Below are 15,579 nucleotides of genomic sequence, written 5' to 3'. Positions count from 1 at the left end.
AAAAATTAAAAAATAAAATAGAATGACTACATAATTCAAAACAAGACAAGAAAAAAAGAAACAAAATTCAAACCACAAAAAAAGACATTAAGTAATGTTTTAAGATGACATAAAATGTAAAACACTCAAATGAATGAGCAGAAAATTATCAGACTGATAAAACCAAGGTACAATCTGTCTTTATACAAAATTCTGTCCATATATAAAACAGATAACAGCTCCTAAATATTAAAAAAAAAGAGTCCAGGAGAAACAAGTAAGTTCAAGGAAAAGAAAACAACAATCATCAAGCCTGAAACCAGAGAACTCTGGCACACACACACACACACACACACACACACACACACACACACACAAATTGGAAGCTATTATCAAATATTCTTCATTATCTTTAATGCCAATTGGGATGGCATAAAACCAGCAGAAAAGAGAAAATTTGGAACCACCAAAAAGCTGTAAACTCTAAAAACTACAATGTTATCTCTGCAGGATTTACACAAAGTATCCAAAACACCAAATATATAATCAAGGTTATACTGGCATTTCTATTATAACCCCATATTTCTATTCATTCATAACATTCTAAAAAATACTTCCTCATGAAACTAGATTTTTTTTTTTTTTGTCTTTCGTGGGACTTGAACTCTGGGTCTAGGCACTGACCCTGAGTTCTTCAGCTCAAGGCTACCGCCCTACCCCAGGGCCTGGATGTTGTCCACTGCACCAGGCCTAAAGACTTTCTTGTCACAAATGTTTACTTCCTTTTTCTTTCTTTCTTTCTTTTTTTAAACTTTCATGGGGATTGAATTTAGGGCCTGGGCAATGTCCCTGAGCTATTTTACTCAAAGCTAACACTCTACCACTTTAAGCCACAGCACCACTTCCTTCCAGTTTTTGAGTAGTTAACTGGTGATCAGTCTCATGGGGATTTTTCTGACCCAGCTGGGTTCAAACTGTGAGCCTCCTGAGAAGCCAGGATTACAGGCATGGCTACCAGCACCCAGCCAAAAGTTTACTTTCTTAGAACTATGAAGAATAAGAATAATACCTTTACAGCCTAAAAAGTAATGGAGGAATGCAATCTCAAGGGTAAAACAAATGTAACAGAATTCTATAACCTTCCAATAATGACAATTGTTAAAACTTCCTCAGAAAGGAAAGGAGAAACAAAGGAAGAAAAGAGGGATAGGGGAAAGAGATTAGGATTGGGCCCATAATTGCTGGATATGGTGGCACGCAACTCTCATCCTATGTGGAAGAAAAGTGTGTTAAGGAGGTAGAGTATTTCAACTACTATGGAAATCAGTGTAAAAGTTCATTTAAAAAATTGCCAGGCCGTTGCTCTGGTCAATCTTGTCTAATGAGTTAGTGGTTTTAGTGTTTTGACTGCTCTACATATCAGGCAGGTGTTCTGTCTACTCTGAGTGCCCTGAATATGGTTTACACATAGCAAGTACTTTTCCATTTAATGCCTTTTGGTTAAGGTGTAGCTCAGGGTACAGAACTCATCTAACAAGTCCTATCCTCAGAGCTACAAGAACAAACCAACCTGAAAAGCAGACTAATGGCTACTGAACAAATTTGGGTTGACATGTGCAAAGGAAAGAAGGTTCTAGAGCCAGAGATGAAGTGATGCAGTAGTTTTATTAGAAGCATGAAAGCACAGGGGTTTCTGTCACATAGGATGGGATTTGTTAAGATCCTGGCTTCTCGGTCGGGACATTATTTCACCTTTAGTCATGGAAATGAATTGGCTAACAAGACACAGCCCAGACAGGACACCACTACTGTTGTTGGGAAGTTGGAAATAAAGGAATCACTTGTTGAAAAAAAAAAAAATTGCCAGGCACAAACAGCTCACACCTATAATCCTAGCTGCACTGGAGGCTGAGGTCTGAGGATCACAGTTGAAAACTGCATGAAAGTCCAAGGATACATATTGCTAAACAACTTGTCTAAATAGCAACTGCAATTTCCAAAACTCTCTCTAGTCTCAAATTTTAAGCAGCTATAAAATATGCTTGTTTTAAGCCTGGTTTACATTTGTGATGCCTGACCATTGCAAAATCCAAACCTCAAATGCCATGCAAGCTAGAAATTTGATCATTCCAGCAATGGCCATCTGAATGTTCCAGTATCAAATATGAATTCTAGGCCACACTAAGTTACAAATCTTTTCCTGCAGCCTCTCTAATTAGTTGTAATTTGTTTCTCTTAAAATGTGCTTTGTGGGCCAGGAGTTTAGCCTAGTGGTAGAGTGCTCACCTAGAGTGCACAAAGATCTGGGTTCAATTCCTCAGTACCAAATACATAGAAAAAAGCCAGAAATGGTGCTGTGGCTCAAGTGGTAGAACTCTAGCCTTGTGAAAGCCCAAAAATGGTGCCTAGGCCCTGAGTTCAAAGCCTAGGTCTAGAAAAAAAAAAAAAGATGTGCTTTGTGTGGAATTTCTGTCTTTGAAACTTCTTTTTTCCTTGAAAAGAATACTTAAATATCTGGATTCTTTTTTGCTTTTAATATGAAGCACTACATGGGTGGTATAACCAAGTCCAGACTTTGTTTTTATTGGTACCTAGAAATTAAAGTTTTTGTGAAAACATAATGGATGAAATTCATTTTTAAATAGTTTCACATATTTAGCTTTATTTTTAAATTTCATCTGAGTATTACCAAATATAAATGCAAAATAAAACTTGGTTGTGATATAGCAATCAATAAATTTCTAAATAAATCTTAAATACTGGAATGTCATAAAATAATTCTCATGGAAATATAACTTTGGAGCCATATTATTTAACTGAGACTAGACAACAGAGGTTTCAAATCAAAGATTCCATTAACAAAAATGATCTGCTCTCAGTGGACTGATATGACACCCAAGGTATCTATTTGAAATAGCAAAGAATTTTAGAAATGTTATTAGAAGCATTATAGTAACCCTAATTTCAAAAAATTAAAGTTATAATTAGGATACACTAAAATTGTTTTATGTTTTTTGGTTTTTTGTTTTGGGGGTTTTTTTGCCAGTCCTGGGACTTGAACTTCAGCTTCCTCAAGGCTAGCACTCTACCACTTGAGCCATAGCACCACTTCCAGCTTTTTCTGTGTAGACGGCACCAACAAATCAAATTCAGGGCTTTGACATGCTAGCACTTTACCACTAGGCCACACTCCTGGCCAAAGATAATAACTTTAATACTTTTTAATCTACATGAAACTGAAAAGTTAATGTTAAATGTAAGCTCAAGAAAAAAAATGATAAATACATTACTTTCAAATTTTCATATTACTTTTCTTAAAATGGTTGTGAAAGCTATTTTTCCCAATAAACTACAACCATGATCTATTTGCTTCCTAAGTTAGAAGATTTATGGCAGATGCTCCTTAAAAATATACTTTTACTGCAAAAAAAAAAAAAGCTACCAACAAGAAATAGGAAAGAAGAAAATAAACATCTGAAAAAAAAAAAATCAGTCAGTGATACCAAAACTTCAAAATGAACTGACATGTCATGTAAATAAAACTTTCCTTACTCCAAAAATTTGTCTTAATCAGTATTAATGCCTATTGTGGATAAAAATTAATAAGCAATCTACTGATTCCTAATAAAGTTATGACTAAGCAATGTTTTATTTTTTCTCTTGGTTGTGGGGCTTGTCAGGGCCCATTCTGTCCCTGAGCCTCTTTGTGCTCAAGCTACAATGCTAGCTCTACTACTTCAGCCACAGAACCACTGCCAGTTTTTGAGTAGCTAATTGCAGCTAAGAGTCTCACAGGGACTTTTCTGCCCTGGCTGGCTTCTAACCATGGTCCTCAGATCTCAACCTCCTGAGTAGCTAGAATTACAGGCATGAGCCATCAGCACCCAACTAAGACATCCTTTTTAGGGATTCATCCAAACCTCTTTTGAAAATGAATATATTGCTTTGTTAATAAAACATATATAGATTTATGTGACAGATAACATATTAAAGTTAAGGAAATGTCTAATATAATAACTATTAAAATTGGTTATCATAAACAATTAGATCCCATAATGTCTTACCTGTATTCCATCTTTAAGTTTTAAAATGCATTCCATTGTATTGATAGTAATTACCACTGGCTCTGAACCCAGTTTTGTCCATGGTACATGAATCCTCAATTCATGAATGTGTCCACTTAAAAAGGTAAATGGTAATTTCAGTTCCTTAAAAGACAAAACAAATAAAAGTTGGTAAGTGTTTAATATTTTTATTATAATATCCAAATTCCTTCCTTAAAAGAAAAATAAAATCTAGGGCAGTGAGTTTGGCCTAGTGGTAGAGTGCTTGCCTAGCATGCATGAAGGCCTGCGTTCAATTCCTTGGTAACATATATCTACTAAAAGCCAGTTATGGTGCTGTGGCTCAAGTGATAGAGCTCTAGCCTTAAGAGAGCCCAAGAACAGCACTCAGGCCATGAGTTAAAGCCCCGGTATTGGCAAAAAAAGAAAGAGAGAGAGAAAGAGAGGAAGAAAGAAAATCTCACACTAAATTTTTTTTGAGAATTACAGCTGATCTAAACATAATCAAATAATGAAGAAACTATATTAAGTAAATAATTTGATATAGTTTGACCAAATTATCACAATATTTATATGTAACTATAATACAGTTTTATCTAGTTTTTATCAAATACCTTTATCAAATTATATTTACAATTTCATCAGTATAGTTCGATCAAACTATATCACACACTTTTAGTTATTGCATCTATTTGTATGAGTTAATATCAATATTAAACTTATTGGGGTTTTTTTGCCCACCTACATAGTTAAACAACCTCGCAGTAATACAGCAACCTGGTAAGTAGTTACAACTAACAACTAGACCAAGCAGACAGTATTTAAATCAGATCTCTGCCCAGTAATGCTTGGGCAAATCTATTTAATCTGTGTCTACTTCTAATTACCTGCAAAATTTAGATAACAGTATCTTTTGACGATTAAACAAATTCATTTTCTATAAAGTGTGTAGCTCACATAAAAATCATTATAAAGATAAGTATTAAGCAGAGTGCCGGTGACTCATGCCTATAATCCTAGCTACTCAAGAGGTTAAGAACTGTGGAGCTTGGTTCAAAGCTAGCCCAGGCACAAAAGTCCATGAGACTCTTATCTCCAATTACCCATGTGGCTCAAGTGGTAGAGCGCTAGCCTTGAGCTGAAGAGCTAAGGGACAGCACCTAGGCCCAGAGTTCAAGCCCAACAACGGACAAGAAAGAGACGGAAGGAAGAAAGGGAGGGAGGAAGGGAGGGAAGGAAGGAGGGAGGGAGGGAAAGAAGCCGTAGCCTTGAGCTGAAGAGCGAAGGGACAACAACCCAGGCCCAGGGATAGGGCAGTAGCCTAGAGCTGAAGAACTCAGGGACAGTGCCCAGGCCCAGAGTTCAAGCCCCAGGACAGACAAAAAAATAAAAACAAAAAAACAGTTCTGGCTGTATAACAATGTGAATGTAGTTAATGACACAGAATTATATACTTAAAATGTTTAAGGGGAAATATTTTGTTCTATATGCTTTTTACAATAAAATTACAGGTTTTTTATTTAAAAAACTAGTAATACCAATCATATATAAACTCAACCATAAATTTTAAAAAGGGAATATTTCACAAATAATCTGAAAAAGATAATATATCTGATCATCAAAACTTAGTAATGGCCAGGTATAGGTGGCTCACGCCTGTAATCCTAGCTTCTTAGGAGGCTAAGTATCTGAGATTGCGGTTCAATGCCAGCCTACACAGTGAAGTCTATAAGAGTTCTGGAGGATCAATTATCAAAAAACAAAGCCAAAAGTTAACAAGATTCCATATCAACCAATAAAGCTGAGCATAGTGGCATTTGCCTGTCATTCTAACAATGCAGGAGGCATAAAAAGAAGGCCTGAATCTAGGCTAGCTCTCATAGGAATGTAAGACATTATTCAAAAGTAACTAAAAGCAAAAAGTACTGAGGTGGATGATTCAAGTGGTAGAATGTTTGCCTAGCAAGCACAACGCAAACTTCAAATTCCAGTGTTCACACACACACACACACACACACACACAAAATAATAATAATAATAATAATAATAATAAATAAATAACTGGGTGCGGTAGGCACACACTGCTCCAGCTGAACTGTGCTCCAACAACAAGTAAGATTCTATCTCAAAAATAAACAAAGCAAAAGTCTTGGAAACATGGCTGATGTGGCATACAACTTGAGCATCAAGCATGAAGCCTTAAGTTCAAACCCCAGTATTGCCACAAGAAAAAATAACAATAATCATAAGATTGTATCATTTGCAGATATATAGGCAACAGAAATACATAAAATTTAATAAATAGTAAATGAGAGTTAGCCTGGAAATGCAAAGATAGTTTAACATTAAAAAAAAAAAAAAATTTCCCAGGCCAGGAGTTTGGCCTAGTATGCACAAAGACCCAGGTTTGATTCCTTGGTATCACATACACAGAAAAAAAAAAAAGCTGGAAACAGTGCTATGGTTCAAGTGATAGAGCTCTAGCCTTAAGAAAGCACAAAAAAGACAGTGATCAGACCTTGAGTTCAAGCCCTAGGACTGGAAAAAAAAAAAAATCCCCATTAACAAGAGAAAAACCAGTGTAGACTTATTAAATGTAATATCTGATACAATTCAATGCCTATTCCATATTTTAAACATTCATTAGAAAATCAGGAATAGAATAGAATTTCCCTAACCCAATAAAAGTTATTCACAGCTGGGCCAGGAGTTTGGCCTGGTGGTAGAGTGCTTGCCTAGGGTGCACAAAGGCCCAGATTCGATTCCTCTGTACCATATACATAGAGGGGAAAAAAAAATAGAAGTGGTGCTGTGGCTCAAATGGTAGAGTTCTAGCCTTGAGAAAGTCCAAGGGCAGCGCTCAGGCCCTGAGCTCAAGCCCAGGACTGGCAAAATAAATAAATAAATAAGTAAATAAATAAATAAATAAATAAATAAATAAAGTTATTCACATCTAAAATACTTAAAAGTATAGTATTTAACACCAACTGAAGTTGAACAGAAAAAATGTTTTATTTTCACTACTATATTAAGCATTGTGTTAATAATAAAATTGCAATAATAAAAGGTGTAAGCATTGGATAGGAAAATGTCAAACTGTCATCATTTATAGGTCTCATTATCGTATACAGAGACAATCCAAAAGAACCTATCAGAAAGTGTAAAAATAGAAAGACAAATAAAAACATGAAAGCCCTAACCACAAAGAAAAAGACTGACACGTTTTGGCAGTATAGTTACAAACTTCTACTTATCAAGATACTTTTTTAAAAGAAAGTAAAGGACAAGTCACAAAGTAGGCTATAATGTGGCAAAACATTTTTCTGGCAAAGAACTCACTTCAGATATTAGAAAGAATGCAAATAATTAGAAAGAACTCCTAAGTGTTAGGAAACTAGCTCAGATATAAGGCAGATGGCAACTCTCGGGGTTCAACCCCTGGACCCCAGAAAAGAAAGACAAAATAAAAATAAGTAAAAACCAAAAACTACAAGTTGAAAAGAGCAAATACAGAAAAGTCAATTTTGTAAAGAAGGCATAAAACTACAGAATTTACAAAAGATATCCAAATGACCAATGAGCATATGAAAATGTGTTTATCATGACTCATTAGACAAAAAGCAAACACAAATTACAATAAGCCAGGCAAGATGGATCAAGCCTATAATCCAAGATACTCAGGAGGCTTACGTTGGGAGAACTGTGGTAACAGGGTGCAATCCATGAAAATATCCTTTAAAAATCCAGGAAAAAATTCCTAAACCACATCCTGGGAAAAAAATCAACACCCTAAGTGAAAAATAACCAGAATACAAAGGGCAGACGACTCAGAACTAGAGCACCTGTCTAGCAGCAAAAAGGCCCTCAATTCAAACCCCATATGACAATAGAAAAAAAAATGATTAAAATGGAATATTACTATATACCTACCAAGAAGACTAAAATTTAAAAAATCAAATATGGCTATGAGTGGTAAGAATAATCCAACTACTGTGAAAAGCCACTTGGCAACATATATTAAAGCTAAACATATGTCTACCTCTTAGACATACACATAAGATAAATTAATACTCATGTCATCAAATAATACATTCAGAAGCACTGTAATAGGCAAAAGTATGACAAACCAAAGATCCACCAATAAAAAAGTAGATAAAGTAAATTGTGATCATGTACAATGGAATACAACAATAATGAAGACTACTGCTAATTCAGTATGTGAGCTGATCCCATCCATACCATGAAATGAAGAAAAAAACGAGAGAGAGAGAGAGAGAAATGATTCAAATCTGATGAAGCTCAAGAACAGTAAGAGATAGCTATCTTGACAGAAACCAAATTCGCAATCTCCTATTTTATGAGATGAGAGTATTGGTTACAAAAGTGCACAGAAGAGCCATTTAAGGTGCTAGAAACACCTTTATCTGGATGGTAGATAAACAGATGTAACAAATATTAAAGCTGCATTGTTAGTTACAATTAAGACACACATATTCATTTAAAATGTTTAAACAACCATATTAAAATATCCACTTAATCTTGGGTAAAGAATGGGAAAGGAGCCAAGAGCTTCTTAGTTATTACCTCTAAATTATTCTGCAACAGGTGATGATAGAACATGAACACTGGTAACAAAACCCATCAGATTAATTCTTCCCACATTTCCTACAGAACACAGTCGATCTCTGACTTTTGAGAATCCACAAATCATCTTAATTGCTCAAACATAAGACAATGATTTGGCATGTTACTGGTAAATATTCTACACGACTTAATGAATATGCAAATTTTGCAAATTACAATTCATTTCTATCAGAGGAAACTAAAAAGTGATGAATAAAGAAGTGTGCAACTTTATTGTCATTCTCAATCAGTCTCTAGTGAATTTTCTGAAGATGCCATAAGGAATGGCTCTTTTTTTAGGGCAGACAGACAGGACTTTCCTCAAAAATTTGACCTTAATTTCTCACTCTTTTCCACTGGCCCAGTAAGGAAGAAGGTCATATTCTCCAGCTTCATAGAATATTTTGATAATGTACATCAGCACAAAATTATATTAGCAAGAAAATAATATCTTTTTTTTCTTTTTTGCCCAAAGCCAAAGCCTAGGAAATGGATTGTGGAAATGTTTCTCGGCCATGACAGCCGCACAACTTACCTGTTCCAGGACATCTAACTTTAACTCGAGCTTGCTGAGAACCACGTCTCCACCCCACAGAGAAAGCTGGAGGTCCGAAGGCTTTAAGTTCTTGATATATCGATTCACGTAGCTCATTAAAATCGGCGTCACGTAAGACTCCAGCATCTTTTAGGGTTAGGAGTCCAAGGCAGACGCTGAAATGAGTAGAGACAGAGACAGAAACGCTGTGCGTAACTGAATCGCGAGTGTAGCGCACATGAATAAATAGTAAAAATAACATTTTTCAGGAAGGAAAGGCCGAAAAGCGGTCGCTTGCCTCCTCCCAGAAGCAGAAAACACGCGGGCGCTGCCCGAGCTCCACCACAACTGCACGCGCCTCACCTGGCCAGGTGAGGTGGGCGAACGAGGTGGCGACGTGAGGCCCGCCGGGTGGGAGACGGACCGGCGGACTTCTCTTCAGCTTCCCCCACCCTTCTCCAGCCCAGTCACCCCCGCCAGACCCTCCGCCTTTCCGGAAAGCCCGTGAGCTGCCGCGGCGGGACTCGAGTTGGAGGCCCGGCCGCTCCGGCCGCAGCCCCGCGGCCTGCGCTGACACTCGCGCCTGAGTCGTACCGTGGCTTCCCCTCCACCTCCGGGTACCTGGCGCCCGCGCCCGGCGGTGGAAGCGGGGACCGGGGCGGCTGCGACAGAGGCCGCCACTCCGGTACTGCGCGACTTCCGGGTGTGCCTGCCCCGGTGCTCAGGAAAAAACGGTCCGGCCACCGCCGCCGCCACCGCCGCTCCTCTCCCACTGCGAGGTGGCAATGGCTCACTCGAGCCCGGGCGTCCACTGGCTGAGTCTCCCTGGGCGCAGTCTCCCCCTACTAGGCTACTGGGGCGTCCTCGCCCTGACTACCGCTCGAGGTTAATACGGAGCTGTTCGGAAGTGCCCCGGGGAGGGGACGGACCGATAAGGTGGAGACACTCAAAATCCGGAAGTGGCCCTCGGAGAAGTGCGCTGTGGCAGGGCTTTCCTTGGCCCCGCTCCTGACCCTTTCTGTTGGTGGCCGCCCGAGCGTGGCTGGCGAAGCTCCAGCTGCCACGGCTCCGGGTGCGAAAGAGAAAACGGCCCTGGTTCTTCCAGTGATGAAGAAAAGAAAACAAAGAAAAAGAGGTTCCCTTGGGAAATGAGCAGGAGATAGGAACTTAGGTCCCTGGGGAAGGAGGTGGTGTGGGCCTCGGGTAGGAGGGATGATCAGTGTAGACCTGAGGTTGGTAAGGGAAGACACTTGAAAAGTGTCCTCTGCTTTACTCGAAAGCAGACTGGTGGAAACCATGACTATGATTGTGAAATTGTAATATAAAGGGAGAAAAAAATGAATTGTATGGAGGCTCACAGTGGCCTAGATCAGGATCTCCAGATCCTGTCATTTTTCTAGACAGAGTAAAAGGGCCTACTTTTCACTGCGTGACAGACTAATCAAACCCTGGATAATTTAGATACTAAAAACGAGTAGCAATATGTGGCTTGAAGTGTTTAAACAACGTAAGTAATACTTAGAATGCTTGACATTATTAGTTCTAGTATGGCATTTTTCTCTTGGAGCCAGAAAAAAAAAATAATAATGACAAATCCCTTAGGAAAATTGTCTGAGTGCTGGTTTGGGGCTTTTTTTTTTTTTTAGTACCAAAAATTATTTTCAGCCTGTGTTCCATCATGTGGTGCAATTGAATGTAATTTCTTTTTACTAATAGGATTCAATGCCTGTTCGTTTATGTATTTATTTGCAGTACTGAGATCTGAACTTGGAGCCTCACACTTACCAAACAGGCACTCTTACCACTTGAGCTATACCCTCAGCTTTATTTTTTTTTAACACCACATAGGCCATGTGTTTAGCCTGTAACTCCTCTTGTCTCAGCCTTACCAGTGCATGCATTAAGACCTGTCTAACCATGCCCAGCTGTTCATTTTCATTTAATGCTAAGTGGACCACCTTTAACCCAAGACACCTATTGTCTATTTATAATGAGACTTTTCCCACATTTTAAGTCTTTGAGGTAAGTTTGGAAGTTGTTCTAAAAAGGCAGGCATTAAACTTGGTCTTAATAAAAGATGTAGGTAAATGTGGAAATCCTCTCCTATTTCTGCCTTGCTAGTTTTTTTGGCTTTTGTCAGAAAATTTTTTTGCAGCCATTGATACAATTGTGATTTTTTTCTTTCCCTCTTTGGCCTGGTGATATGATGAATTACCTTAAGTAACTTCTTTATGTTAAACTACTGTAGATAGGGATCTTACTTGGAATCTTACTTGGTCCTGTGCTAATTGGCTTCCTATTGATGTGATACAGTATCTGAGATAAACAACTTAAAAGGAAAAAATATTTATTTTGGCCCATTGTTTTGACATCATTTTTATAATCACTTGACTCCATTATCTGTTTCATTACATTTTAAATTTAATTTTTTTATTTTATTGTAAAGGTGATATACGCAGGAGTTACAGTTAACCCAAGTAAGGTAATGAGTGCATTTCTTTTTGAAGAGTGCTCCCCAAGTTGCAAAATTCATTCCAACATAGTGCCTACTGAGTTTTACTGTTGAATTGGTTCACCCATTGTACACCATTTCTGGGGAAATTTTAAAGAAACAAAAGTTAATTGTGCTGCAAGAGCTATTAAATATACTTTTTTGTTTTATTTTGGTGAAGTTATTAATAATGATACTACATGTAGTGAGCTGAATAAGATCTCCACAAAAAAAAGATATAATTACATCCTAAATCCCCAGAATTTGTATTACCTTACACACACACATGCATGCATGTCTGTCTGTCTGTCTGTTGTGGGGCTTAAACTCTGGGCCTGACCTCTTCAGCTCAAGCCTAGCACTCTATCACATTGATCCATGATGACACTTCTTTACCTTACATTTATAAAAGACTAAATGTTGCCTAGTAAACCAAAATGTATGAGGCAAAGCACAGTGTGGTAACTCATGCCTGCAATCTCAGCTTCTTGGAAAAAAAGATCATTAGGATCACACTTCAAGACCAGCATGTAAACTATGTGTGGTAGGGTAAGCCTGTGATCCCATCTAGGCCAGAGGTGTACCTAGGAGAATTGCAGTCCAAGGCCTGCACCCCCCCCCCAAAAAAAAAAAACTAAAAAGAGGGCTGAAGATGTTACTTAAGTGGTAGAGTACCTGCCTAGGAAGCATGAGGCCCTGTACCAAAAAAAAAAAAAAAGTGAAGCAGACTGTGTGGAAGTACTTGCTTGTAATCCCAGGTACTTAAGAGGCAGAGAAAGTAGGGTTGCAGCTCAAGACCAGTTCAGACAAGCTAACAGGACCCTGTGGGGGGGAGGGGGGGAACCAGACCCAGAGGTTAGAGTCATGGCTCAGGTGGTGGATGCTTGCCAAAAAGCAAAGTTTATGGATACTAAGTTCTAATCCTGGTCTAAGACCAAAAAAAAAAAAATCTTGGAGCATACCTGTAATCCTAGCTACTCTAGAGGTAGAAGTGGATTGAAGTACAGGCTGGCCCAGGGAAAAGTAAGAACTCTGAAAAGCAGAAGCAAAACAACTGAGGACCTAGCTGAAGTTGTAGAGCAAACCTAAGTTCAGAAAAGGAGGAAGGAGGGGCCGGGAGTTTGACCTAGTGGTAGAGTGCTTGCCTAGCCTGCACGAAGACCTGGGTTCAATTCCTCAGTACCACATACATAGCAAAAAGCTGGGAAGTGGTACTGAGGCTCAAGTGGTAGAATTCTAGCCTTCAGAAAGTCCAAGGACAGTGCTCAGGCCCTGAGCCCAAGCCCAGGACTGGCAAAAAAAGAAAAAGAAAAGGAGGAAGGAGAGAAAGAGATAAAATGATGTTGAAGATAGTACAGGAGAGCTTGGAATGTAGCTTATTGGTAGAGTGCTTGCCTAGCCTGCATGAAACCCTGGGCACAATTCCTTAGTACCACATAAACAGTAAAGAACTGGAAGTGGTGCGTAAGTGGTAAGACACTAACCTTGAGCATAAAAGCTCTGGGACAGAACCCAAGCCCTGAGTTCAAACCGAGGACTCCCCCCCCCACACACACACACACAAAAAGAGGCAGTATAGGATATAGGAGAAGACAGTTGAACCGTAAAGGCAGAAATGAAGGATACAGCTTCAAGTCAAGGAATGCCAACAGTCACTATGAGCTGGAAAAGACAAAAAAAAAAAAATGTTTCGTTGAACCATTAGAAGAAAGTACACCAATAATGTCTCTGTAAGATGTCAATAGTGCCCAAAGCAATACACAGATTAAATGAACTTATAAAAATCCCAGTGTTTGTTTTTGTTTTGTTTTTTTCAGAATGAGAAAATCCATCTCAAAGTAATCTTGCAAAAAAAAAAAATGTCAGAGATCTGTTGTTTACAAAATTTGCTCTAGAACTACACTAATCAAAACAGTGAAATATCCCAGGTATCGGGCTTGGAAGTCTGTAAGATTTTTTTCTCCAATTAACCACCAGAAAACCAGAAGTGGCACTGTGGCTCAAAGTGGTAGGGCACTAGCCTTGAACTGAAGAGCTCAGTGGCCAGACCCAGAATTCAAATCCCACAACCAACAAGAAAATAAAATAAGAAAGAAAAAGAAGTGTGACATTGCAATAACAGCAGATACATAAACCAAAAAGGTTAAAGTGAGAGTCAGAAGCCCTCCTATGACCAACTGATTTTTGACATATGTGACAAGATCACTGGATGAGCGAAGTACAATCTCTTCAACAGTTGATATTGAGAAGGGTGCTAAAGAATGGAATTGTAACTATGCTTTGGTGGCTCACACCTGTAATCCTAGCTACTCAGAACAGATCTGAGGATTTCAGTTCAAAGCCAGCCCAGCACAAAAGTCTTGTGAGACTCTTCAGTTAACCACTAGAAAACCAGGAGAGTACTGTGGCTCAATAGATAGAGCAGTAGCCTTGAGCTGAAAAGCTCAGGGACAGAGCCCAAGCCCCATGACCAACCAAAAAAAGGAATGGAATGGTACTCCATTCCCATACTACATACCAATGCTGGCCCAAAATGGATGAAATGGCTAACCTATACAACTTTTAGAAAGCATGAACATATCTACGTCATCTTGAAGTTGATGATGGTCTAGCAACAAAAGAAAACAAATTGAATATTTGAGCACATTATCAAGAGAACCAAAAGACAATCCACAGAATAGAAAAAAATAGACAATATATCTTGAGAAGGAATTCACAACATTCCAGAATATACGAAGTTGGACAAGTCAAGAAAGACAAGTCAACTTAAAAACTGACCAAAGAGGGGCCGGGAGATTGGCCTAGTGGTAGCGTGCTTGCCTAGCATGCACAAAGACCCGGGTTCAATTCCTCGGTACCACATACATAGAAAAAAGCCAAAAACGGTGCTGAGGCTCAAGTGGTAGGGCTCTAGCCTTGAGAAAGTCCAAGGACAGTGCTCAGGCCCTGAGCTTGAGCCCAGGACTGGCAAAAAAAAAAAAAAAAAAAAAGCCGGGTGCGGTTGCTCACACCTGTACTCGGGCTGAGATCTGACGATCAAGGTTCATAGCCAGCCTGGGCACAAAGGACCTGGGACTCTTATCTCCAATTAAACTCCAGAAAATGGGAAGTGGGGCTTGGCTCAAGTGTACGGCAGTAACCTTGAGCTGAAGAGACAGTGTCCAGGCCCAGGGATAGGGCTGTAGCCTTGAGCTGAAGTGCTCAGAGACAACGCCCAGGCTGAGTTCAAGCCCCATGACCAACCAAAAAAAAAAAAAAAAAACTGACAAAAAATTTGAATAGCCACTGTTTCAGAGAGGATATATAAAAGGCTAATAGGCATTAAAAAAATTCATTCATTGTTGGCATGCAAACCAAAGCCATAATGAATATCATTGTTGGCATGTGAATCAAAGCCATAATGAATTACCACTTCCGGCCAATTATAAATTGTTTATTTAACAGGAAAATATTGGTGAGGATGTAGAAAAATTGCTGATAGACACATAAAATCATATAGCTGCTGTAGAAAACAATATACAAAGTTACTCTAAACTTGTTATAATTACCATAGAACACATTAATTACATTCATCGGTAGACACTTAAAAGAACAAAAACTATGGCCGGGAGTTTGGCCTAGTGGTAGAGTGCTTGCCTAGCATGCACGAAGACCCAGGTTCAACTACTCGGTACCACATACATAGAAAAAAGCCGGAAGTGGTGCTTAGGCTCAAGTGGTAGAGCTCTAGCCTTGAGAAAGTCCAAGGACAGCGCTCAGACCCTGAGCTCAAGCCTAGGACTGGCAAAAAAAAAAAAAAAAAAAAAGAACAAAAACTAATATACTGGTCACAGAAACCACAGCAGTGTTAGTCACAGTAGGGCAGAAGCAACCAAATATCCATTAAC

General features: G+C 38.8%; 1 protein-coding gene across 1 annotated transcript in view; it reads right to left on the bottom strand.

Moving 5' to 3' along the window:
• Positions 1 to 9,656, bottom strand: part of Vps13b (vacuolar protein sorting 13 homolog B) — a 494,062-nt gene extending 484,406 nt beyond the window's left edge. The window contains exons 1-3 of the mRNA XM_090339134.1: positions 9,565 to 9,656; positions 9,202 to 9,377; positions 4,044 to 4,187 (exon numbers count right to left, since the gene is read on the bottom strand). Of these exons, the coding sequence (XP_090195260.1) occupies positions 4,044 to 4,187; positions 9,202 to 9,348 (291 nt within the window). The 5' untranslated portion in view covers positions 9,349 to 9,377; positions 9,565 to 9,656. The remainder of the gene's footprint in view (positions 1 to 4,043; positions 4,188 to 9,201; positions 9,378 to 9,564) is intronic.
• Between the last annotated feature and the right edge of the window lie 5,923 nt (positions 9,657 to 15,579).

Source organism: Megascapheus bottae, chromosome 9 (assembly GCF_031878675.1).
Source record: "Megascapheus bottae isolate mThoBot1 chromosome 9, mThoBot2.hap1, whole genome shotgun sequence".
In the NCBI taxonomy this organism is placed as follows: Eukaryota; Metazoa; Chordata; class Mammalia; order Rodentia; family Geomyidae; genus Megascapheus; species Megascapheus bottae.
This window is presented reverse-complemented; position numbering and strand designations above follow the sequence as displayed.